At 45.9% G+C, this 24,075-nt stretch overlaps 1 protein-coding gene across 2 annotated transcripts; it reads right to left on the bottom strand.

The window, feature by feature from the left end:
- Positions 1 to 1,389: 1,389 nt before the first annotated feature.
- PGLYRP2 (peptidoglycan recognition protein 2) lies at positions 1,390 to 14,586 on the bottom strand. Of its 2 annotated transcripts, none has more exons than XM_083719302.1 (5): positions 14,439 to 14,586; positions 8,736 to 8,845; positions 6,952 to 7,848; positions 4,754 to 4,964; positions 1,390 to 1,909 (listed from the first exon to the last, which is right to left on the bottom strand). In XM_083719302.1, the coding sequence occupies exons 2-5, from the start codon at positions 8,794 to 8,796 to the stop codon at positions 1,573 to 1,575; spliced, it is 1,506 nt and encodes a 501-aa protein (XP_083575428.1). In that variant the 5' UTR covers positions 8,797 to 8,845; positions 14,439 to 14,586; the 3' UTR covers positions 1,390 to 1,572. The 2 variants fall into 2 exon arrangements, with proteins under 2 accessions (XP_083575428.1, XP_083575429.1); XM_083719303.1 differs by having other exon boundaries at positions 6,956 to 7,848; positions 14,439 to 14,582.
- Between the last annotated feature and the right edge of the window lie 9,489 nt (positions 14,587 to 24,075).

The following is a 24,075-nucleotide window of genomic DNA, read 5'->3' as shown; positions in this document are numbered from 1 at the left end:
TTTCCAGTTGTCTTTGGACTGTAGGGGCTTATACCTCTCTTTTCAAATATAGTCAGGCAAGTACCGTATCTGTTAAGCTGAGCCTACTATCAATATAGGATGCGGGTGGCGCTGTGGGTAAAAGCCTCAGCGCCTAGGGCTTGCCGATCGAAAGGTCGGCGGTTCGAATCCCCGCGGCGGGGTGCGCTCCCATTGCTCGGTCCCAGCGCCTGCCAACCTAGCAGTTCGAAAGCACCCTCGGGTGCAAGTAGATAAATAGGGACCGCTTACTGGCGGGAAGGTAAACGGCGTTTCCGTGTGCAGCTCTGGCTCGCCAGAGCAGCGATGTCACACTGGCCACGTGACCCGGAAGTGTCTCCGGACAGCGCTGGCCCCTGGCCTCTTGAGTGAGATGGGCGCACAACCCCAGAGTCTGGCAAGACTGGCCCGTACGGGCAGGGGTACCTTTACCTTTACCTTTACTATCAATATGTGTAAGAGATTCAGAAACTAAAGTATCTACCATCTCAAAGGAATGGCCAGGCTACCCAGAAAAGGTAATCAGATAAGGCACTATCAGGTATCCTGGCAGACGGGAGAGAAGCAGCCGGAGACCGCCTCCTTCTGTGATGTATGTATGATGTTTTGGAGGGTGGCCTTGGGCTATAGGGTGGGCAATTTCAAAAGTCTTTATAGGGTCTTGTTTGGGGTTCTCCCTCCTGCGTGTGGTGAGTGGGGACCCTGTTGCAACAGTTTATTTCCTTTAATAAAGATCAGGCTTACTAGTTGCTTTGCTTTCAATTAACAATTGGCCTCTGTTATTTTCTCCGACCAACAGAAATCTCCTGAGGGACTCTATACGGGCTCTAGCTACCCCATAAGGGAATTAGATGTATTATTCTTATAACAACGGTCATCTTACATTTAGCTAGATGTGAAATGGTGCAATCTCCCCCTATGGCTTTCAGGTCCGGGGCTGATGATATAGCTGTGGCAGAGCTCAAATTTCAGTGGCACCCTGGGCGATGCCCAAATCTGGCATCCTCTCCCACCTCTTCCCTTTCGTTGGACGTCATAGTTGCAGGATATCACCCCCCCCCCCCCAGATCTGCCTTTGGATATAGCATGGCATTGCCCTGCTTTGATTTGGGATCATCAGGGAAAACACAAAAAATTGCACTTGAAAGTGCCTTTTTTCAGTGGCTCTGTATCTCTATTCTGCATCTTTGCCCTTGCAGACAGGAGCAGAGGCACACAGTGGGCTGGCTGTGTAATTCTTGGGCAGATTTCTCTAGTTCACCTCCAGCTGCATTCCTTTATTATTTTCAGTCCCTTTCTTCCACACCACTGCCCCCCACCATAGTCCCATGGATCTTATATTTGCAGTCCCCAAATTTTCAAATCAAAGTATTGTATGACTGTTATCATTTATTTTGCTTAAGGATTTTGAATTCGGCCATGGCTTCCTTGCAGGTGTTGAACAGCCGCCCCCTGGTGTTGGACGTGGGCATTAACAGCACTCTTTCCCCATTCCACGGGATGATGGGTTCTTGAAGACTCTCACATCAGGAAACAACATCAGGGAGCTCTATGTCAGATGCAGCGACGAACACCCTTGTCTGTAAAGCACCTCACTGCGAAACCTTTCCAGGTTTGAATCTCTTTGAAGAGTCTATCTCCCGGGCATAGGGTGTTCCCCATCTGGCGGTGCCCATGGATGGTGTAGTTGGCTTGCAGCTTGGAGCCCCTCACGGCACACTTTATGAAATTGTTCTTCACCAGTTCCATGCTGTGGGCATCTGGCAGCGCCTCCATGTAGTCCCCGATGAAGCTGATGCCGTAGCCTTTGGTGTTGTAGCTCCGTGTGTGCGCTCCTACCCAGTGCCAGCCTCTCCCCTGGTAGATGTATCCATCACCTCCGGCAACATAGCTGTGCAAGGATAGAAGATAAGTGTTGTCTTACCAAGGAGCTCAGCCTTGCTGTCATTCTCTCTCTCTCTCTCTCTCTATACAGTGGTACCTCTGGATGCAAACGGGATCCGTTCCGGAGCCCCGTTCGCATCCTTAATAGAACGTAAGATGCGACTGCATGTCTGCGCATGCGTGGGTCGCGTTTTGCCGCTTCCACGCATGCGCGTGATGTCATTTTGAGCATCTGCACATGCGCAAGCGGCGAAACCCGGAAGTAACACGCTCCGTTACTTCCGGGTTGCTGTGGAGCGTAACTTGAAAAAGCTCAACCTGAAGCACATTTAACCCGAGGTATGACTGTATATATTTATACTGTGGTACCTTGGTTCTCAAACGCCAAAAATCCGGAAGTAAGTGTTCCGGTTTTCGAACATTTTTCAGAAGCTGAATGGCCGGTGTGGCTGTCAGCTATTGTTTCTGGGGTGCCTGCACCAATCAGAAGCTGCGCCTTGGTTTTTGAACATCTCAGAAGCTAAACAGACTTCCGGAACGGATTAAGTTTGGCACTTTGTTTTTGCTATTTATTTTGCGTTTTTGCTTTTGAGGCTTTTTCGGTTCATTTGTTTCTGTGACTGTGTGGAACCCAGTTCAGCTACTGATGGATTGATTGTATGACTGCGGAAATGGATAAAAGCCCACCATCCAAACAATGACTATCATCATGTTTTACTGTGCTTGATGTGTTTAATTTGTTAGAAGCCACCCAGAGTGGCTGGGGCAACCAAGTCAGATGGATGGCATATAAAAATTTACCATTATCATTACCGGTTCAAGGATTTCCACTTGCACAATGGAACAGTCACCCCCTGTCCTACCCCTGGATGTCTCCTAAATATGTTTCTGGGGCTTTCACAATGCTCTGGATAAGATTTGGGGAGGGTGTGGGGCACATGCAAGGGACAGGATGTGCTACTTGAACACTGCCCACAGCTTTGCATAAGGTAAAGGTAAAGGAACCCCTGACCATTAGGTCCAGTCGTGACCGACTCTGGGGTTGCAGCGCTCATCTCACTTTATTGGCCGAGGGAGCCGGTGTACAGCTTCCGGGTCATGTGGCCAGCATGACTAAGCCGCTTCTGGCTAACCAGAGCAGCGCACGGAAACACCGTTTGCCTTCCCGTCAGAGCGGTACCTATTTATCTACTTGCACTTTGACATGCTTCCGAACTGCTAGGTTGGCAGGAGCTGGGACCGAGCAACGGGAGCTCACCCCATCGCGGGGATTCGAACTGCTGACCTTCTGATCGGCAAGGCCTAGGCTCTGTGGTTGAGAGCAAAAACCAGTCTGCAATCTCGTTTTCCAGTTGAAAGGTAGGCTATTCATTCGGTTCCACAGTGCTATTTTTTCTAGAAAAAGAGGTGCAGGAACTCATCCTGAACACCTCCCTCATTCTCTTATAATGACAATGTCTCCCACCTGAGAAGTGCTGGAACTGAGTTCCAGTGAGTTCCAGATGAAAAAAAGCCCACGTGTTCCATGAAGTCTAGTGTTATACTCCAGTGTCAAAAGGAGTGAAATTAAGCTTTTGAGATCAGAAGCTGGACTAAAGTATGATCCTTTCCTTGATCTAGAAATTTCATAGTTCTTGCTGTGCTAGTAAACTTTTTTTTGGAAGGTATAGCTTCAGGCCATAGGTGAGAAGGCACCTGGCATGATGGAATGCTCAACAACCATGCAAAAATACCCCCAAACTGGAAGTCTGGAAATAGGTTCTAGACTGACTTTCCCATATGCAGGGTTTTTAGTTATTTATTTAAATAAGCCACCACCAGCAGTATGAAGTTAAGTCTGAAACACAGAGAATTATGCCTCATTTGTTTATTTTTAGCCAAGAATGGCATGGGTTGGGATGGGAACGACATCTAACTGCAATTTCACCCCAACTTGCAGATCTCAATTCACCTTTCGCAGGATTCTGCACTGGGAAATCTTCTCTGAGCCTACGGTGCATAGGGATGCTTGAAGAATTTGATATTCATTGATACTTATTAGTTAAGTGGCCTTGATATGCCCTGGGTGGAATAAGGACTCAGCTACATTAGCAAAGAAACATGCAACACCAGATGGTGCCAGAGAGGAAGAAATTTTAAAACGCTATTTTCCATAGAGATTTTTTCTTTTGTTAAAACAATGTAATTTCTGGCTTATTTATAGCATTGCTTTCCTGTGTTTAAAGGTAAAGGCACCCCTGACTGTTAGATCCAGTCGTGGACGACTCTGGGGTTGCGCACTCATTTCACTCTATAGGCCAAGGGAGCCGGTGTTTGTCTGCAGACAGCTTCCGGGTCATGTAGCCAGCATGACTAAGCTGCTTCTGGCAAATCAGAACAGTGCACGGAAACGCCATTTACCTTCCCGCTGGAGCGGTACCTATTTATCTGCTTGCACTTTGACGTGCTTTCATACTGCTAAGTGGGCAGGAGCAGGGACCGAGCAACAGGAGCTCACCCCGTTGCAGGGATTCGAACCGCCGACCTTCTGACCGGCAAGCCCTACGCTCTGTGGTTTAGATCTGTGTTTAGATCCACCCTAACAGACAAATGAGAACTAAGTTATCCACCAGATTCTGCACTTCTTCAAAGGTTGCAAGACAGTTATTTCGCAGCTTAAGTTGATTGGAATCTGCCTTTAGATATGCATGGTGAGAGAAAATACACATTTAGATAGGGTTTAGAAAGCATTGCTTTGAATTTTTTAATGCACATTAATGCAGAAATGGAATGAAAAACCTATGAAAACAACTCTTAACAGGTGACAGATCTGTCCATTCCCAGTTGTGTATTGCAATAGGACTGTGCTTACCTGTAGCCAATGTCATCCCAGCCACGGAAATCCTGGTGGAATCTCTGCATCGAGCGCATGTCTGCTGCACACGATGGGAAGCTTCGGCATGGCTTTGCAGGGGTGCTAGTGTGGTGGATGTATACGAAGCCCAGGGGCAACTGAAGCTGCGCGGGTATTCCTCTGTAGGGTCGGGCACCCCACATGCACCGTGGGATGATTGCAGGACACTCTGTGAAGGGAGAAGAACACGGCTGGTAAAGTAGGTCATGCGTTTAAAAAGCAGGTCAGCCAGCATGTCTGCTTGGTGGAGGGGCAAGTTATAGGACAAAGGTGTTATTTGAGGCACAGCTCCTAGGTAAGGGTAGATAAAGGACTCCTGGACAGATCCATCCAGTCAAAGGCGACTATGGGGTTGCAGCGCTCATCTCGCTTTCAGGCCGAGGGAGCCGGCGTTTGTCCAAAGACAGCTTGTCAGGTCATGTGGCCAGCATGACTAAACCGCTTCTGGCACAACAGGGCACCGTGACAGAAACCAGAGCGCACGGAAATGCCGTTTACCTTCCCGCCACAGCGGTACCTATTTATCTACTTGCACTGGCGTGCTTTCGAACGGCTAGGTTGGCAGGAGCTGGGACAGAGCAACAGGAGCTCACCCTGTCACAGGGATTTGAACCACCGACCTTCTGATCAGCAAGCCCAAGAGGCTCAGTGGTTTAGACCAGTGTTTCCCAACCTTGGGCCTCCAGCTGTTTTTGAACTACAACTCCCATCATCCCTGACTAGCAAGACCAGTGGCAAGGGATGATGGGAATTGTAGTCCAAAAACAGCTGGAGGCCCAAGGTTGGGAAACACTGGTTTAGACCACAGTGCCACCTGCATCCTAGGACCGGATCACAGACAACCAGCTCTCCATGTGCTTAGAGCTACTATGTGATTACACCCTCAGCTATCCTTGTGCATCAGGATAAACCAGGCTCATATGGTCCCCCCTACCCGGTTACATTTTGCAATCACATACCCTCCAACATCCTAGTGATCAGAATTGGTCCCAAGCTCTTACGGGAGGCAGCTGACTCGTGCTAGAGCAATGGACCCCAAACGGGGACATCCCAGGATCCAGCCAGAAGCAAGGATGGCTTCCATAATTCCAGGAGTTCCCACTCAAATCGGGATACTTGAAAGGTATGTGATCATGTACAGTTTACATCAGGGGTAGGCAACCTAAGGTCCATGAGCCACAAGCGGCCCACAAGGGTCATTTAACTGGCCCATGAGCCACCCCCGAATCAAGCTGCCCGCTCGGTGAGTCCCTGCGTGCTGCACTAAACCGACTCAGAGTGGCGCAAGAACTCACTTCCGCGGTGCCGGAAATCGTGTCTGCACATGCGCAGACATCGGAAATCGCGGGCACAACCGCAATCCGGCCCATGGAGGGATCTCTGCTGGAGTGAACCGGCCCAGGTGAGGTAAACCTTGTTGACCCCTGGTCTACATTGCTAATGTCATAGGCACCAACTCTATGGGGCCCTGGCCCCCTTGCCCCTCCAATAAAATATTTAGGGGGACACACACACAATATTTTGTGCAAGTTGGTGCCTTCCTCCTTTTTGGCACCATTTCTGAGCACGTCTGAACAAGGGCAGCTGGGAGGAGGCAGGCTAGCCGGCCATTCGGAGAGGCAAGGGGGTGGCAGATGGGGAGGGGTCATGGGAGGCAAGCAAGCAGCCCCAAATGTTTTGCACATGGGTTGGAGTGATGCATGTCCTCTACTCTTCCCCTTTCCCTCCACAAAATGAGAGTCTGTGTAATTTGCTCCAAAGGTCTTAGCAGAAAAGTGGGATATGATTATGTTAAATAAATGAACCAAGTGAACAAAGGGCTTTGAAAAGAAGTACATGTGGGCAGCATCCCATCTATGTAGTAAGAGGATCTCTTGTTTAGGATGGAATAGGGTAGGAGACAAACAGAGAACTAGTAGGGAGAAGTATCTTTACATTTAAGGACCTCTAACAAGGGATGTGGGAAGGGATTTGATTTAGTGTGCATTTACAGCAGAATGTATTGCACTTTTCGAAACAATCCGAGAACTAAAGCGCACCCATCCTTCAAAATGTGCCCTTGTTTTAATTTTGCCAATGTAGTTCTCCAGCCTAAGTACACAGGAGACAGGAATAAATCCGTTCTGGAGATATGGTTTCCCACATGTGATCCATACCTACATACAAAGCCGTGAATTCTTCTACAGCCTGGTTTCTGATGGATCTCAGTTCTTCATTTGTGAGGCCATCAAACAAGGGGTTGCTTTCATTCAGCCTCCGGAGCAGGAGGAGAGAATCCTCTACTTGCATCCTCAGCTTTTCCTCGCTCACCAGAGCTGCAAAGTTCTTTCGTCGGAAGTTGCTTTGCATCGGACTTTCACCTCCCAGGCCCTCTCCACCATAATAGTCCTTCAGCAGGACACTGATGTTTGATGGCGGATCTGCTTTCTCTGCCAAGTAAGTACCTAGAATGAGGCCATCCATTGCACCATTGATAAAAGCATCTGGAAGAGTCGAGGGAGCCCCCATCAAGGTGAATTTTTGAGGTGCAGAGATGCTGTCCCAGCAGCCATCTGGTCCCAGGGCCACCTGGCTTTGGTTGGTGTGAAAGAGGAGAAAGGCTTTGCCCAGGTCCATGGCAATCGTTGTGGCAAAGAGGGGCTCCAGAGTAAGGGGTAGCTCTACCACAGAACTATTGGTGGAGTTGGCGATCAGAGGTGTGGCACGCAGAGTCTCCTTATGGCTCCTCTGGAGCCCGGCAGCTATCCCAGCAAGAAGAGGACTTAGCGAAACTGTAGTCCCATCAGGAGTCAAGACCACCCCATGTTCTACCAAGGAGGTGTCAACCTCGTGGTTCACCAGGTTTTTGAGGAAAATGCTCTGCTGCTCACTCAAATAAGACACGTCTGAGGGCGCCGAAGTCACGGGGCCGAGGAGAAGCTGGCAGAGCTCGCCCTCGCAACACTCCAGCTCCCGGAAAAGCTCTGTCACAGTCTGGTCCGGGGTCCTTCTCAGCTGGGATTCAAAGTCTTCCAAAACTCCAGTCACAGAGTCCATGTGCAATGTCAAATAATCTGGAAAAGGCAGGATTGAAATATCACAATTGGAGCGAGCAAGCCGACAGTAGGACAGGAGAAAGAAGATTTTAAAGAGCAGGTTTCTGTGGGGAAAGTGGCATTGGCAGAAGTGCTCAGACATGGACCAAAAAAGCGCGGACCCAGGGGCATAGCATGGGATCGGGGGGGCATAGCCCCGGGCACATGGTTTTCAGGGTGTGCAAACCAGGTGCCCCCAGGCAAGGGGGTCTCGCACTGAATGGCTGCTCAGCCAGCACTGGGGGTATTCACTTGTCAAGGGCTGTGTTGACGGCTGGTCTCCTCCCTCCACAGGCAGGCAAATGGCACAGTGCAGCCCGGCTTGGCTCTGGCGGCATGGGCTGGTGCATAGGCTCTGTGCCCACCCGCCTGGAGGTGTTGGTGGCAAGGGCTGGGCTGGCACAGAGGAAAATCAGGCAACCACCAGGTAAGTAGGTACAGGATTGTAGCCTACACCTGAACGAACTGGGCTGCCCTTTGGCAACCGATGCCAGGACTGTAAAATTAACACACTGCTCAGCTAATGCAAATCAGCTGTTGGTACCCATATTGGCTGACTCATATTAGGTCTATCAGAACATGCCCTTTGTGAAGAGAGAGAGAGTTAAAACAGAAATGAATAGCGCTCACGAGGCTTTCTGGTTATTCATCCGGCAAAAGCATGCAGGAATAGTGGAAGTTTTGAGGCAGGGCTAGAAGCAGATTCCCTGGCCAAGACTTTAAGACCTGGACACCTGTGATTTCAAACAGAATTCAGGCCCCTACCCATTGCCTTCTGTCCTTCTCAAACTCATTTGTTTGTCACCCCAGAGGCTTTGTGAGAACAGAGCTAGCACAGCTCTGGGTGCATATTGGTCGAGTCTTACCTGTACTGTCCGCGGAGACACAGAAAAGCACAGGTACGAGGCTCAGCCATGGTAGCAACATCTCGTTTGCTGGGTGAAGTGCAGCCTTTGATTGTGGAGCCAGCTGGCACCTGAAGCAATGAGGCATGGAGGGGAAAAACAAATAAATGTCAAGGGGCTGGACTGCAGAATGTGAGCTGGAGGCCAATGAGGAAAGGCAGTGGTTCACAACATCCCCAGCTCATACTCCCCCCCCCCCCCGTCATCCTGAATGGCAAAGCCTGTCTTCAGAACATGCAAATTTCACCTCTTCACTTGAGAAGCTCTGTAGAAAGTGGCTTTTTAAGGACCCTCGAATGGTTTTGCAAAGCAAATGCGGATGTTCCACAAGTTCTAATATTTTTCTGTACCCTGTTCTGCTGCAATTGATCTGGAAATACCTAGAAAGCTGCCCAGAGATACACATGTGTGCAGAATGTTCTTGGAACTGTTTAAAAAACTTCCCATTGTATTTTATTAGTGAAAGAACGGTCAAGTGCATAGCTTATTTTTGAACCTGGCTTTTGTTCAGGGTATTCAGGAGGCAGCTGTGACGGACAGCGTTCTTTCCTGGATATGAAAGATCCTGCTATGAGGTCACACATAACCTTGGTGACTTCTGGATTAGATTAGAGCAATGCACCGTATGTCTGACTTCTCCTTGAAAAGTGCTTTGCAACAACAGCTGTCCATGAATGCAGCTGACCAAGAAATATTTTTTTCTCTTATTACTCCTCAGTGACATACACAGCCAAACTTTCTCTAGATGTAACACTGCATTTCAGTTACCACCACAATCATACACATGTCTGCCCAGAAAGAATCCCATTGAGTTAAATAGGCCTCACTCCCAGATAAGTGCATACAGGACTGGGGACTAGCCCCACTTACCCAAGAGTAAGCCCTATCGTCCCTCAGGGGGACTTACTTCCAAGTAGATAATAATAATAATAATAATAATAATAATAATAATAATAATAATAATTTATTATTTGTACCCCGCCCATCTGGTTGGGTTTCCCCAGCCACTCTGGGTGGCTTCCAACAAAGATGAAAGATACACTAAAATGTCACATATTAAAAACTTCAGATGTCTTCTGAATGTCAGGTAGATGTTTATTGCTTTGACATCTGATGGGAGGGCGTTCCACAGGGCGGGCGCCACTACCGAGAAGGCCCTCTGCCTGGTTCCCTGTAACTTGGCCTCTCGCAGTGAGAGAACCGCCAGAAAGCCCTCGGAGCTGGACCTCAGTGTCCGGGCAGAACGATGGGGGAGGAGACGCTCCTTCAGGTATACTGGACCGAGGCCGTTTAGGGCTTTAAAGGTCAGCACCAACACTTTTAATTGTGCTCGGAAACGTACTGGGAGCCAATGTAGGTCTTTCAAGACCGGTGTTATATGGTCTCTCAGCGGCCGCTCCCAGTCACCAGTCTAGCTGCCGCATTCTGGATTAGTTGTAATCCATGCGGTTAGGATTGTGGTGTAAGTATTACATCAGCTTGGCTTGCTCAGAACATGCAATGGAGCATATTTTTGTCAGGGGAACTGTCAGTTTGGACCTTGCTAGGCTTGCTGAACAGCAGCAAACAGGCACCCAGTAAAAGGTAAAGGTAAAGGACCCCTGGGAGGGAGCCAGTGTTTGTCCACAGACAGCTTTCCAGATCATGTGGCCAGCATGACTAAACTGCTTCTGGCACAACAGAACACTATGACAGAAACCAGAGTGCACGGAAACGCCTTCCTGCTGCAGCGGTACCTATTTATCTATTCACGCTGGCATGCTTTCAAACTGCTAGGTTGGCAGGAGCTGGGACAGAGCAATAGGAGCTTACCCAGTCATGGGGATTCGAACCACCGACCTGATTGGCAAGCCCAAGAGTCTCAGTGGTTTAGACCACAGCGTCACCTGCGTCCCTGAGGCACCCAGTATTGCAGCTATGACGGATTGCCTATAGTCTGAAGATGCAGGAAATGTGCAGATCAACCCTGAAACAAACTTGACGGAAACACATGGAAGAAGGAGCCCTTATACCAGACCCGTACTGATTCCAGAAGTGTCATTTTTTGCACTTCTCTAGCTTCTAAAAATAAAAGCCAGACTGGGAGTGGGGACATTACCTGGCAGAAGCAGGTATCTGGAAGGACATTTAGTACAGTGGTACTTGGGTACTTAATTCGTTCTGGAGGTCTGTTCTTAACCTGAAACTGTTCTTAACCTGAGGTACCACTTTAGCTAATGGGGCCTCCCGCTGCCGCCACACCGCTGCTGTGCGATTTCTGTTCTCATCCTGAAGCAAAGTTCTTAACCCAAGGTACTATTTCTGAGTTAGCGGAGTCTGTAACCCGAAGTGTCTGTAACCTGAAGCGTCTGTAACCCGAGGTACCACTGTACAACATTAAGAATACATATCCTTCCAAGAAAAGAGGTGTGTTCCCTGCTTGGTGCAACCTATTCTTCCCATCAGGGAGGAATCACCCCTAGCCTAAAAATGATTTAGCATTCTTTTACTTATTTTCCTGACTTCCTCTCACCTCCCTCCTTGTATTCCATTTTAAAATTAATTCAGCAAATTCATACCACTTGTCTTACCCTTATTTATAATCAAACCATTCTTGCAATTTCTTATTTCCCCTTATTACTCAAACCACTTCATTTTTTCTTACATTAATTTCATTAATTTTATCTTGTCCTCAGATCTTTAAAATTCTTAGATTTAAACCATTACTAAAGCCAATTGCTTCCTTTCCAGCATCTCTTAATATTTCATTAGAATTACACTAATTCCATAAATAAGAATTTATTACAAAAGCATTTCTCATTTTAAATTTCTCCAACGTCCCTTTTCCTGGTTCCGGATAATGTCAGTCCTTAAGTCTTTAACCCTTGTCAATCCGGTGTTCTAATATCTGAAGCTCTCAAGTCACTTCCAGGCCCCCTCTGCGAGTTTTCTTGTTTCTGTTTGTAGTTACATAAATGCTGAGAATTTGAAAGGAGAGATTTTTATTTTTATTTTTCTTATTCTTTTGTTTTATGTGTGGAATTTTTGATTTCTGATTGTTGTAATTTTTCTTTTTTGTTTTTGATGTTTATTTTTTGTTATCTTTGTGGTCTTTTTTCTTGAGAAAACCTAATAAAATATTATTGTAAAAATGATTTAGCAGCAAGTCTGAACACACACACACACACACACACACACACACACACACACTATCCACTTCCCTTGGTGAGGAAACAGCTGGTCTCCTACCCTGTTCAGTCCTATCTAAATCATTCAATTTCACCAGATACGGTACATGCCTTTCCAAGAATAAACAAAGTTCTCTGTTATCTATCTGAGGGGTAATTTTGTAACTCTGTGAACTTTCCTCCCTCATAACCCGAGTGGGTATGCTTGTTTGCCTCCCTGAATGTGCAGAAGGCAGCATGACTCATGCCAAGGGCTGAGTCTAACAGTTGCTGGGCATGCAGCAACTACTTCGCTCCTGCACAAACCAGCTCCTTTTCTGCAGGCTGCTGGTTTTGAGCAACAGAATTACGTTAGGTACCTGTCTCGCTTCACACTGTTTTTTAAGTCGTTTGCGGTGGTGTCATCAAAAGCTCTTAATTCAAAGCCACTGGTGGCACCTGCAAGAAACTAGCTGGTTGTATGCAGAGTTGACACATCCCCATGCACAATTTTCATTCAGTTTTCTAGTGGCGATGATTGCACCCAGTTGGCCTCAATTCATAAAAAAAGTCATGTTCCACTCACTGTGTCTTTCTCCTACAAAGAGAGAAAGAATTTAGGCTGGACTGCCTATCCAGCTGCTGTTTCTTCTATCAATTAATTAATTGATTAAATTTATATTCTGTCCTTCATCCTACACATCTTAATCTGGACCTAGGCATCACAACCCACTATTAATTTTTTTAAAAAATATTAATTCCCTACTCATCTGGCTGGGTTTTCCCAGCCACTCTAGGCCTCTCCCAGCAGAATATAAACAATTATTAACAACTTGCTCACTGCACAACAACTTCATTTTCCTCCTCTCTTTGCAAGAGGGGCTTGGTCGTTATTCCTCCTACCCGCCCACCTCAAAATTCAACAAGGATACTGTGGTTAGATCAAAGCTTAGAACATCACCAAAAAAAGTGTGCCCCTTCTGATGAAAGCCATGGCACGGGCAAGGGTGTATATCTCAGAATCTGCAGCAAATGGCCTCTGATGCAGAATCCAGTTGTTATTTCAGGATTCTAGTCCTCATGTTGATAGAACATAGGTGACAAACGCCTTCTTTCTTCTGTAAGTTTGGAAACCAGAATTCCATTTTCCTCGCTTCTTTAGTAAAACCTGTCTCCCTATCCAGATTTACTCGTATATTCCTGATCCCTCCCTGTTCTTGTCAGTTGAATCCAGAAATAACATTCATTTGGGCAAGTAACTGCAGCATTTCTGTGCTTATTACAGCACCCGACAGACTTCTACAGCAGTGGAATCACTCATGTCTTTGTAGGGTTTCTGGAGGTGAAAAAGCTGCATTTCAGCATAGCTTCCTTTCCACCACAGTAGCCCCTATGGGTTTTCTATTTGTAAAAGGAAGAATTTTGTAATTCTACATTTCAGCTTGCTAAACGCAGCAGAGAAAAGCTATTCAGTGCTGCCCTGGAAAAGTCCTCCTACAGGGATTCTCCACTCCACAGCCATTTCACTCAAGGGCATAAAATCCCTGGAATTTATGGGATCACAACAGTTTTGGCACAGCTAAGGTGAGATGCAGCAATGACAAACCTAGACAGCATCTTAAAGAGCAGAGACATCACCTTGCTGACAAAGGTCCATATAGTTAAAACTATGGTTTTCCCAATAGTGATGTATGGAAGTGAGAGCTGGACCATAAAGAAGGCTGATCGCCGAAGAATTGATGCTTTTGAATTATGGGGCTGGAGGAGACTCTTGAGAGTCCCATGGACTGCAAGAAGATCAAACGCATCCATTCTTAAGGAAATCAGCCTTGAGTGCTCACTGGAGGGGCAGATCCTGAAGCTGAGGCTCCAATACTTTGGCCACCTCATGAGAAGAGAAGACTCCCTGGAAAAGACCCTGATGTTGGGAAAGATTGAGGGCACAAGGAGAAGGGGACGACAGAGGACGAGATGGTTGGGCAGTGTTCTTGAAGCTACCAGCATGAGTTTGACTAAACTGCGGGAGGCAGTGGAAGACAGGAGTGCCTGGCGTGCTCTGGTCCATGGGGTCACGAAGAGTCGGACACGACTAAACGACTAAACAACAACAAGGGTGAGATGCAGAGGAGACCTAGAACCAGAAAATAGGGAGTTTGCAAAATCATTTAGGACTGAACTCCTGGTGAGTGCAGTAGCCGTGGGGAGAATAGCCTGTCCTCTTTTAGGGGAGGAGAAAATGAAGAGGGCACCTCTATGCACAGTGCTCTCTGTGCAATCACATCACCAAAGCCCGCAAGAGCCATTCCCCTATGCTATCTAACTGGACAACAACAACAACAATCTTTATTACGGTCCAGAGACCCAACGAATTGTTACAAAGCAATACACAATTCATACAGCCTACGTCCAGGTTAAACAAGCATTTTGTTCAGAATACTGTATAGGGATCATTGGTTCTTGCAACCACCAATAAAAACTTTGCCACTGCTAATGTTCTAATTGGAAAATGGATGCTTACCTTCCTCATGCAGGGAACCAGTGTGGTAATGCTGCCAGCTACCTGGGCTCAGGGATCTTATACCATTCCCGACAGCCGGCCAAGCGATTTCCCCACATTCGTGACAGATGCGACAGGCTGCCGTTTCTGCACCGCTAGCAAACCTGCTCTGTCAACGTGGGTGAGCTACCCAACCCCTCTGCTTGGAGGAATTCCCAGCACTCTGACCTTGTTGACCTGCTGAGGGAGATCCCCTAAGTGCTCCAAGTAGGGATTTGGCAGTGTTCTGCTGGGAGGCACATTATTGACACAAGGAACCTAAACAAAGTAGGGCAACACATGAAGGCACGCAATCCTTTGGTATATGGGGGTGGGGAAACCGAGGCAGCAGGGTAAGGGTTTCATTTCCTTGGCATCTCCAAAGTGGCAGAAATTATGCCTGGTGGATTCAGTCAGTGGAGAAGAAGATGATGTTCTGTGTTTGCTGATGAAAGTGTCCACCATGTGCAGAGGATGGGGAGAAAACACATTACAGTCGTACCTTGGAAGTTAAATGGAATCCGTTCCAGAAGTCCGTTTGACTTCCAAAACATTCGGAAACCAAAGCGTGGCTTCTGATTGGCTGCAGGAAGCTCCTGCAGCCTATCAGAAGCTGCGGAAGCCCCATTAATAATAATAATAATAATAATAATAATAATAATAATAATAATAATTTATTATTTATACCCCGCCCATCTGGCTGAGTTTTCCAATCAGTGTTAAAAACCGTACAGCATTACATATTAAAAACTTCCCTGAACAGGGCTGCCTTAAGATGTCTTCTGAACGTCAGGTAATTCTTTATCTCTTTGACATCTGATGGGAGGGCGTTCCACAGGGCGGGCGCCGCTACCGAGAAGGCCCTCTGTCTGGTTCCCTGTAGCCTCACTTCTCGCAATGAGGGAACCGCCAGAAGGCCCTCGGCGCTGGATCTCAGAGTCCGGGCTGAACGATGGGGGTGGAGACGCTCCTTCAGGTATACAGGACCGAGGCCGTTTAGGGCTTTAAAGGTCAGCACCAACACTTTGAATCGTGCTCGGAAACGTACTGGGAGCCAATGCAGATCTCTCAGAACCGGTGTTATGTGGTCCCATTAGACGTTCAGCTTCCAAAAATAGTTCGCAAACCGGAACAGTCACTTCCAGGTTTGCAGCATGTTGTTGTTGTTTAGTCGTTTAGTCGTGTCTGACTCTTCGTGACCCCATGGACCAGAGAACGCCAGGCACCTCTGTCCTCCACTGCCTCCCGCAGCATAAGGGAGTCAAAATGTTCGAGAACTAAGCTGTTTGAAAACCAATGTACGATTGTAGAGCTGACTCTTCCCCATTGTTTATTATTTATGGAGCGAACTGAATAACGCAGAGAACTTTGAATTTAATTTAATTGGAAGTATAATTGCTCATATATCTTCAGTTGGAAGGCAGGATGAAAGGAGTCTGTGAACTTGCCAAGGAACTGATAAGGTTCTTTAATGAGTCATCTGCAGTTTGAAAGACCACTCTGCTTCCCAGGCCGAGAAGAAAAATGTTGACAACAGATTACTTCTTGGGACAGAGTAACTTTTGCAGCTGTTGTTAAAGCTGCAAAATAATGAAGTATGGGATGGAGCGATGCAGAATTTTCTGGAACAATGGGATATCAGTTCTGCCCAAGGCATAGAAGTTATTAATTTCACAGTTGTTGTATAAGGGATTATTATTATGACTGGAATGTAATGGAAATGAGTAAGATTTTGGAACGCAGAAGTGAAGCAAATAATCAAGCCACCAATTCTAGCACGCGGGGCCCCATTTTATCCAAATTATCTAAATCTGTATTTGAACGATTGGTAATAATAATTGTATACAGTGGTACCTTGTTTTGAGTCTGGGATCCGTTCCAGAGCCCCGGACGTCCGACGAATGTGATGCTTAACAAAGCACCATTCTGTGTGCACACACGGAGCAGTTTTGCACTTGTGCACATGCGTGAGGCGTGATTTAGTGCTTCTGTGCATGCGCAAGCAGCAAACCCAGAAGTAACCCATTCACCACAATGGACAGAAGACAGGGTGGACGTAAATGGTGGTACCACTGTAATAAATTAGTATTGATATGATGAGGCTATTATTGGATTGTAATTGAAAGCTAACAAAAATATTATTAAAAAAAGAGAAAGAAAACACATTTGCTCACTCAATTACCTGCTCTATTCATTAGCATAGAAACATCTCTGTATTGACTCCTAACCCAACAAACCCACAGCAGCTAAGAGGCCTAACTAGCTTACAGATATTTTACTTCTAGATTAGGGAGAGAATGTTTTCCCTCAGCAACACAGCCCCGTGATTGTTAATGGAGGCCAACGTTTCTGTGCGCCATAGAGTCTCTTCTTGGACAACCATAGGCAACTGGTGCCCCTATGGATCTAGCCCCCAGAATCTCCAGGCTAGCCACTGATCCCCACTCGGCATCTCCAGATCTGTGCAGTTGTGAACCACACCTGGAGTCCTGTGACGGGTTCTGGGCACCTCAGTTTAACAAGGATATTGACAAGCTGGAACATGGAAACAGGAAGACAACCAATCAGTTGCCACAAACAGAACTTTAGTCCAATGTTGATTTGCTGGCCAGCATTGACACCAAACATGACATAGCGATAGTGGAGGTCAGGTGCTGCAATTTAGTTAAGATCTGCGGGTAATTACCATGTTGCATCATATTTATTGCCTACATTTATATTTTGCCTTTCCTTCAAGGAGCTCAAGGCCATAAACATAGTTCTCTCCGTTCCATTTTATTCCCACAATCCCCCTGGGGCTGGATGAATGGTTATCTTCCAGTGAGCTTCATGCAACTAAATCCAGATTTGCTTAAGGTGGAGAATACCTAACAGACCAATGACTTATTGCCGGATGAGATAGATTGTTCCCTGAAAAATTGTCATTTTAGCCTTTTATTACTTAATTGCTTCCGGGTGTTATTACAATCGAGCAGTATCTAAAGCTTGAGAAACAAAATAAATAAATGTCAGAGTATTAATTGCAGGTAATGCCTGTTCCGGTCCGTCCAGATCTGAAAGAGTAGCATCATTCCTTTAAGGACTGTTATCATGTTAAGGTGCTCCTGGGTCACTGCAATGACCTAACTAAACTCCACCTACCTGCTTATCTAGGGATGACTGCAAGTCCTCCGAGCTGATATCACACGGCTTCTTTTGTTCCACACAGCAGCTAGCGCCATTTTGACGCCGAATGAAATACTGAATGCCAGTAATAGAAAGGGTAGCGGTTGGTTGCATGCACGTAGCACACCGTTTCCCTCCTTTTAGGTGACATTTCTGGTCTTGTCCAGTTTCCAGGTTTACAGATGTATAAGCCATTCTTTAATGTAGGGTACTATGAAGCAATAAGGCCAGATCAGGCTTTGCGGGTTAAGCTGTGTTGTAAGAATGGAAAAACACTGACTGTACGGGCGGAGGTCGGAAGTCAACAAAGGTAGAGGAATGCTGCCAAAAAGTATTCGTGATTGAATGCATTGCCCTCGGCTGTACTTGAGGGATGATTCCAACAGATTCCACACGAAAAATGCTTATGTCCCTGTGGAGATGGCAGTACCGAATTGGTGGTGCATACCCTTCTGGCTTGCACTCTTTATCTTTTCTTTTCTTTTTTTTAGCTTTGTATATATTTTATTTAGGATTTTCTTGTTTTACAGAAGTGTAATGCCTCGTATTTTTCCCCCCATGTAACATTTTTACAAATCCGTTTCATTTGTTGAGGCATTAGGGGGAGAAGAAAAAAAAAAGGAAAAAGAAAGGGGGTGGAGGGAGGGAAGATGGATGGGGGTGGGGTCAGGTGGTGGTGTTTCTATTATGCTTAATGTATGTAGAGTTTGGTGTCAGCATTGTTTGTGTTGTTCACTTGTGTTCCTTTGGTGGTGAGAGAGTTTGGGGTTGGCCTAGGGTGTGGTTGTTTTTTTGTGGTTGGCTGTGGTGATCTTTGTTTTCGTGTGTGAGTGGGGTGGGTGGGTGTTTTGGATCAGGTTAGCCATATTGATTTGTATGCTGTTGGTGGATTATTGTCATTGTCTTGTTGGGCTGTGTATGTGATAAAGGGGAGCCATACTGGGGTGAAGGTGTCTTCTTCTGTTTGTCCCCGTGTCAGTTTCAGTTTATTAGTTAATTTTTCTAGTAGGGCTGTTTCCCATACTATTTGGTACCATTGGTCCATGCTTACTCCTGACAGGTCTCTCCAGTGTCTGGTTATGGTGTTTCTGGCTGCTGAAAGTAGGTGGGTTATGAGTTCTTTGTGGTGTAAATGGGCATTGTTGTCTTGGAAGATGTTTAGTAGGGCTTGCACTCTTTATAAAGACTTGAGGAATGACATTATCACTCCTCTTTTATTGTCCGTTCCGGGTGGCCCAACCACTGCCACAGTGTCCTTTCTCTTGGCAGATCAAGATGAGCAGGTGACAGTAAAGGTTGTAAGGTTCCTAGCTGGGGCAATCAGAATAAGATCCACTATTTGACTATTGATTCAAAACCCTAAAATGTATTTTATGTTACAGACTTTTTATTCCTATTCTTTGTACAGTGGTACCTCGGGTTACATACGCTTCAGGTTACATACGCTTCGGGTTACAGACTCCGCTAACCCAGAAATATTACCTCGGGTTAAGAACTTTGCTTCAGGATGAGAACAGAAATTGTGCTCCGGCGGCGCGGCAGCAGTGGGAGGCCCCATTAGCTAAAGTGGTGCTTCAGGTTAAGAACCGTTTCAGGTTAAGAACAGACCTCCGGAATGAATTAAGTACTTAACCTGAGGTGCCACTGTATATCATATTGTTGTTTTATTGCTATGGGCATCGGCCATAGCAAATAAAGAGCTGCAAGTGAGGCACTCAAACTATATCCTTGTTCTTCCTCTGTGTGGCAGTTATTCTGTCCGTGGCAAATAAAGATTCATTCATTCAAGAGTATTCGTGAAGCTGAAGGACCGAAATGTTGGGAGGACTGATATGGCATTGCTTTAAACGAATGCTTAAAAACACCCTTGTTAGACCATTGCCAGGGGAGCCAGGGGTGCAGCACAAATAGTAAGTTTCCAAGTGTTGTGCAGGAGGGGTTTGAAAAGCCAAACTTCCCTCATCTATATAGCTGCTACAAGGAGAGAAGTCTTACTGTCAAGAGATTGGCCGCAGGCCAAGGTAACTCCAGCAGGCTCCTAGCTATTTGCAAGGGCATTCTGGCAGGATGAGGCCAATAAACATATAATTAGTGGACAGATAAAACAGAAATTGTTCCACTGTGGACATTTCAATGTCTCTTTCATCATGAAAGCTGTTTCTTTATTCCTGATCAGCTTCCTATTTTTGTAAACATTTTTTAGTCCCTATGAGGATGGAGCGATGGAGAAATTTCTGGAACAACAATGGGATATCAACTCCGCCCAAGGCATGGTGGAGAACAGCAACAACCAGGAAAAGATAGACACAACATTTTACAAGGACAGGAAGAAACACCACAGACAGAATAATTGCCACACACAGGAAGAATAAGGATATCGTTTGAGTGCCTCACTTGTAGCTCTATAAATCATTTCATGTGTCAACACAAATAGAAGTTATTAATACTGCAGCTGTTGTATAAGGGATTATTATTTTGACTGGAATGTAATTGAAATTAATAAGATTTTGGAATACAGAAATAAAGAAAAACATCAAACCGTCAAATCTAGCATGCAGGGGGCCACCTAAATTATATAATTTGGTATAATTTGATATTGTTATAATGAGGCTATTATTCAACTGTAATTGTAAATTAATAAAAATTATTACCCCCCCCCCAAAAAAAAGAGGATACGGCCCCTTGCCCCATGATAGCTAAGTTTTCATAAGAGGGTTTGGTGCCAATTTTCCAAAACCTGGCTGTAAGCCCGGCTGTAAGCTGTCTGATAGACCATTCTATTTGCTGGTGTCCTCAAAGAATTCTAAGAGTTTGGTGACAGCCAAAGCAATTATTTTCCTCAGCCAAACTCTTCCTTCATACTACTAGAACATCTCAATAACTTTTTCCATCAACTTAGGACTCGGCTATACAGCTGCAAATAAAACGTTTTAAATGTGTTTTAAGTGCAATATCCATTGTGACACTAGATGGAGATGGTGAGCCTTATGGAAAATTCAATGTATTTTTAAAAACGCTATTTTAAAAATCATTTTCAGAATGGTTTTTTATGTGTGTGTAGATTCCACCTTACTTGGGGGAAAAGCTAAAGGTAAAGGACCCCTGGGCAGTTAGGTCCAGTCAAAGGCGACTATGGGGTGTGGCACTCATCTCGCTTTCAGGCCAAGAGAGGCGGCGTTTTTCCACAGGCAGCTTTTCAGGTCATGTGGCCAGCATGACTAAGCCGCTTCTGGCACAACAGGACACCATGATGGAAACCAGAGCACATGGAAAATCCATTTACCTTCCTGTCACAGTAAAGTTTACCTTTAGTTGGGACAAAATTAGGCTGATATCATAACCTCCAGCAATTCTCCAATGAAAGCAGAGGTGCCCTATTCCATGATAATAATAATAATAATACTTTTATTATTTATACCCCTCCCACCTAACTGGGTTGCCCCAGCCACTCTGAGCAGCTTCTAACATATATAAAAACATAATAAAACATTAAACATTAAAAAACATCCCTATACAGGGCTGCCTTCAGATATCTTCTGAAGGTTGTTGAGTTACTTATTTCCTTGGCTTAGCAGGTCGCATAAGCCCATACCCTCCAACATTTCTCCGAGGAAAATAGGGGTGTCCTGAGGAAAAGTGGGACATTCCAGGACCAAATCAGACACAGGAATGGCTTCTGTAAATCTAGGACTGTCCCTGGAAAATAGGGACACTTGGAGGGTCTGTGACAGGTCTGCCAATTGCTGCAGACACAGCACTATAGGAGTGCTCTATAGGAGCAGAAGAAAGAATCTTAAGATCAGCAGAGGAAGAAAAGCATAGACAGAAAGGGAGAAAGCTGGAGCTCATCTGCTTTGCATCTCCATGTACAACTGCGAGAGGCTCCTGTCCTGGAGTGCTGCTTCCAGTCTATGCAGATGTTGCAATAATATTATTATTACCCTTCTTCCCAAAGGATTTCATGCAGATATCTCTTCTTGCGAATGCTGGGATCAGACTTTGAACAGCATAAGGTATTCATCCAGTGCAGGGGTCAGCAAACTACGGTCCGGGGGCTGTATGCGGCCCACCAGGCTTGTAAATCCGGCCAGTGGACCCTGCTGCCCATCAGTCAGTCCCTGCGCTGAGCTAAACGAGCGCAGTGCGGCATTTCCCTGAAAAGAAGCCGCGGATGCCTCAACACACAGGGACTGGCTTCCGTGACACTGGCTCCTGCAGCCAATCCGAAGCGCTGAGGTAAACCCGGCGCAGCCATAGATGGAGAGGCTGGCAGACAGGCAGCAGGCCTGGACCGCGCCATGGGCATCATGACGGGTGCATCACAGGGCTTCAGTCGGAGCATGGCGTGCCTGCTGGACCCGTGCCTGGCACCTGGCTTGGTGCTGCTGCTGGAGGAGAGCTCGGCAGCCATGCTGAAGCACCTGGAGGGCGAGCTGCACACTGCCTGCCCAGCGCTCCGCATGCACGGCCTGCCCGCTGACCCGGCCTCAGACGACGGGTGGCAGCGCATGGTGCACGCCGCCTCCATGGAGCTCCATGGAGGCAGGCCGATGGAGAGGCTGCTGTTCATCAATGCCGGTGAGCAGGCATCGCCGAGACGTGCTCCTGAGCACATGCAGAGTGTGTACCTCCTCCAGGTCCGGAAGCAGCTGCGGGACTGGTTTGCAGGGTACAGTGGTACCTCAGGTTAAGAACTTAATTCGTTCTGAAGGTCTGTTCTTAACCTGAAGCACCACTTTAGCTAATGGGGCCTCCCGCTGCCGCTGCACCGCTGCTGTGCGATTTCAGTTCTCATCCTGAAGCAAAGTTCTTAACCCAAGGTATTATTTATGGGTTAGCGGAGCCTGTAACTGGAAGCATCTGTAACCTGAAGCATCTGTAACCCGAGGTACCACTGTATTTATATTTTTCAAAATATAGTCTGGCCCACCACAAGGTCTGAGGGAGTGGACCAGCCTCCTGATGAAAATGTTTGCTGACCCCTGATCCAGTGCTAGCATGAAGGAAAACATTAAACAGATATTTGTCTCTTTGGCTGTCCCATAGCAATAATATCAGCTGTTTGGGAGACCTGACATTGAAAGGTCAACATTTCCAGTGTTTGGGGGTCTTTTTGGCAACTAGGTTGCTGATAACTTTACGAGAAGACAGGTTTCAAATATCTCACTGTGAGATTAAAGGGAAGATTAAGTAAAAGTGGGGATTCCCTTTTGAAATACGTGTGCGAAGAACAAGAACACCAAGAATAAAGAGGAGGCGGAGGAATTTATTGCGGCACAATGTTGCTCCACTGAGTGCAATGGGGTTACTCCCATTTCAAGTACAGAACTGTAACCTTAGGCAAATCAGATGTGACAGAAGCACAGTTTCAGAACAATGAATCAAAAACATAGAAAATTACAGAAAATAATTCTGATTACTGAAGCCTTAGAAGCCTACATAAGGACAGACATGAACAAATCTCAGTCAATTATATGGCCTAATTTAAATATTCTTTTCTTCTTTTATTTTTATTTTTTAGACTGTGTCATAAGTAAAATAAAGTTTAGATGCTGAATGTTAAAGGAACCAATACCTGTTAAACTTTAAAACATAGCTCAATTCTTGGAACAATAAGCTTTTCGCTACAAGAACAAACATTGATAATATATATTTACAGTATTTATCAGGATTAAAGCTTGGACCAATATATGACTCCTGCATTAAGTATCCCGTGTGAATTGCAATTTGCTCAAGAAGAGTCACAAATGACTCAGCTGGGAGATCGGTTTTAGAGAAATGCTGGAGTTGGGTATATGGGCCAGATTGATTTCCTCGTTCCCCATTTTCTTCTCAGAAAAAATCTGTGACATAAACATGAGGCTCATCCAGACTTACCTTTGCATTGCATTTCCAGGCACAGATCCAGACTTTCCTGATCCTCTGCCGTGCATTTCCCCATGAAAACCCGCTCTTTCCCAAAGGAAATAGCAGTATTTTAGTTGTCTTGTGAAAAAGTCTATGGAGTCTATAAAGAGTCTGAAGGTAAACAAAGCACCTGGATCGGATGACCTTCTAACTAAACAGTGTAAGACTCTTATAGGTATTTCTCTTATTTCTAGGAATTAATCTATTAAATGCATGTCTGCAACAACATCCCAGTTCCAAATACTTGGAATGAAGCAATGATTTAATTACTATATAAGAAAAAGGGAAACCCCACAATGACGAAATCCTCTAGCTGTACAATTGTCAAATCAGGTCAATAAGATCTTTATAATTAGTAAAGTTTACAAAGTAAACAAGCTAATAGGACACTGGGCTGTATTGCAGGCAGATTACTCCTATAGTAGCCCTATTCATTTGTTACTTGTGTGAAAGAGTAATGTGAGTACACAAGCCTGTGGGGCTTCTAGATGGCATAAAACATAAGAACCCTGCTGGATCAAGTCAGAGGCCCATCTAGTATTGCATG

This window comes from Podarcis gaigeae, assembly GCF_964106915.1.
Source record: "Podarcis gaigeae genome assembly, chromosome: 17".
NCBI lineage: Eukaryota > Metazoa > Chordata > Lepidosauria > Squamata > Lacertidae > Podarcis > Podarcis gaigeae.
This window is presented reverse-complemented; position numbering and strand designations above follow the sequence as displayed.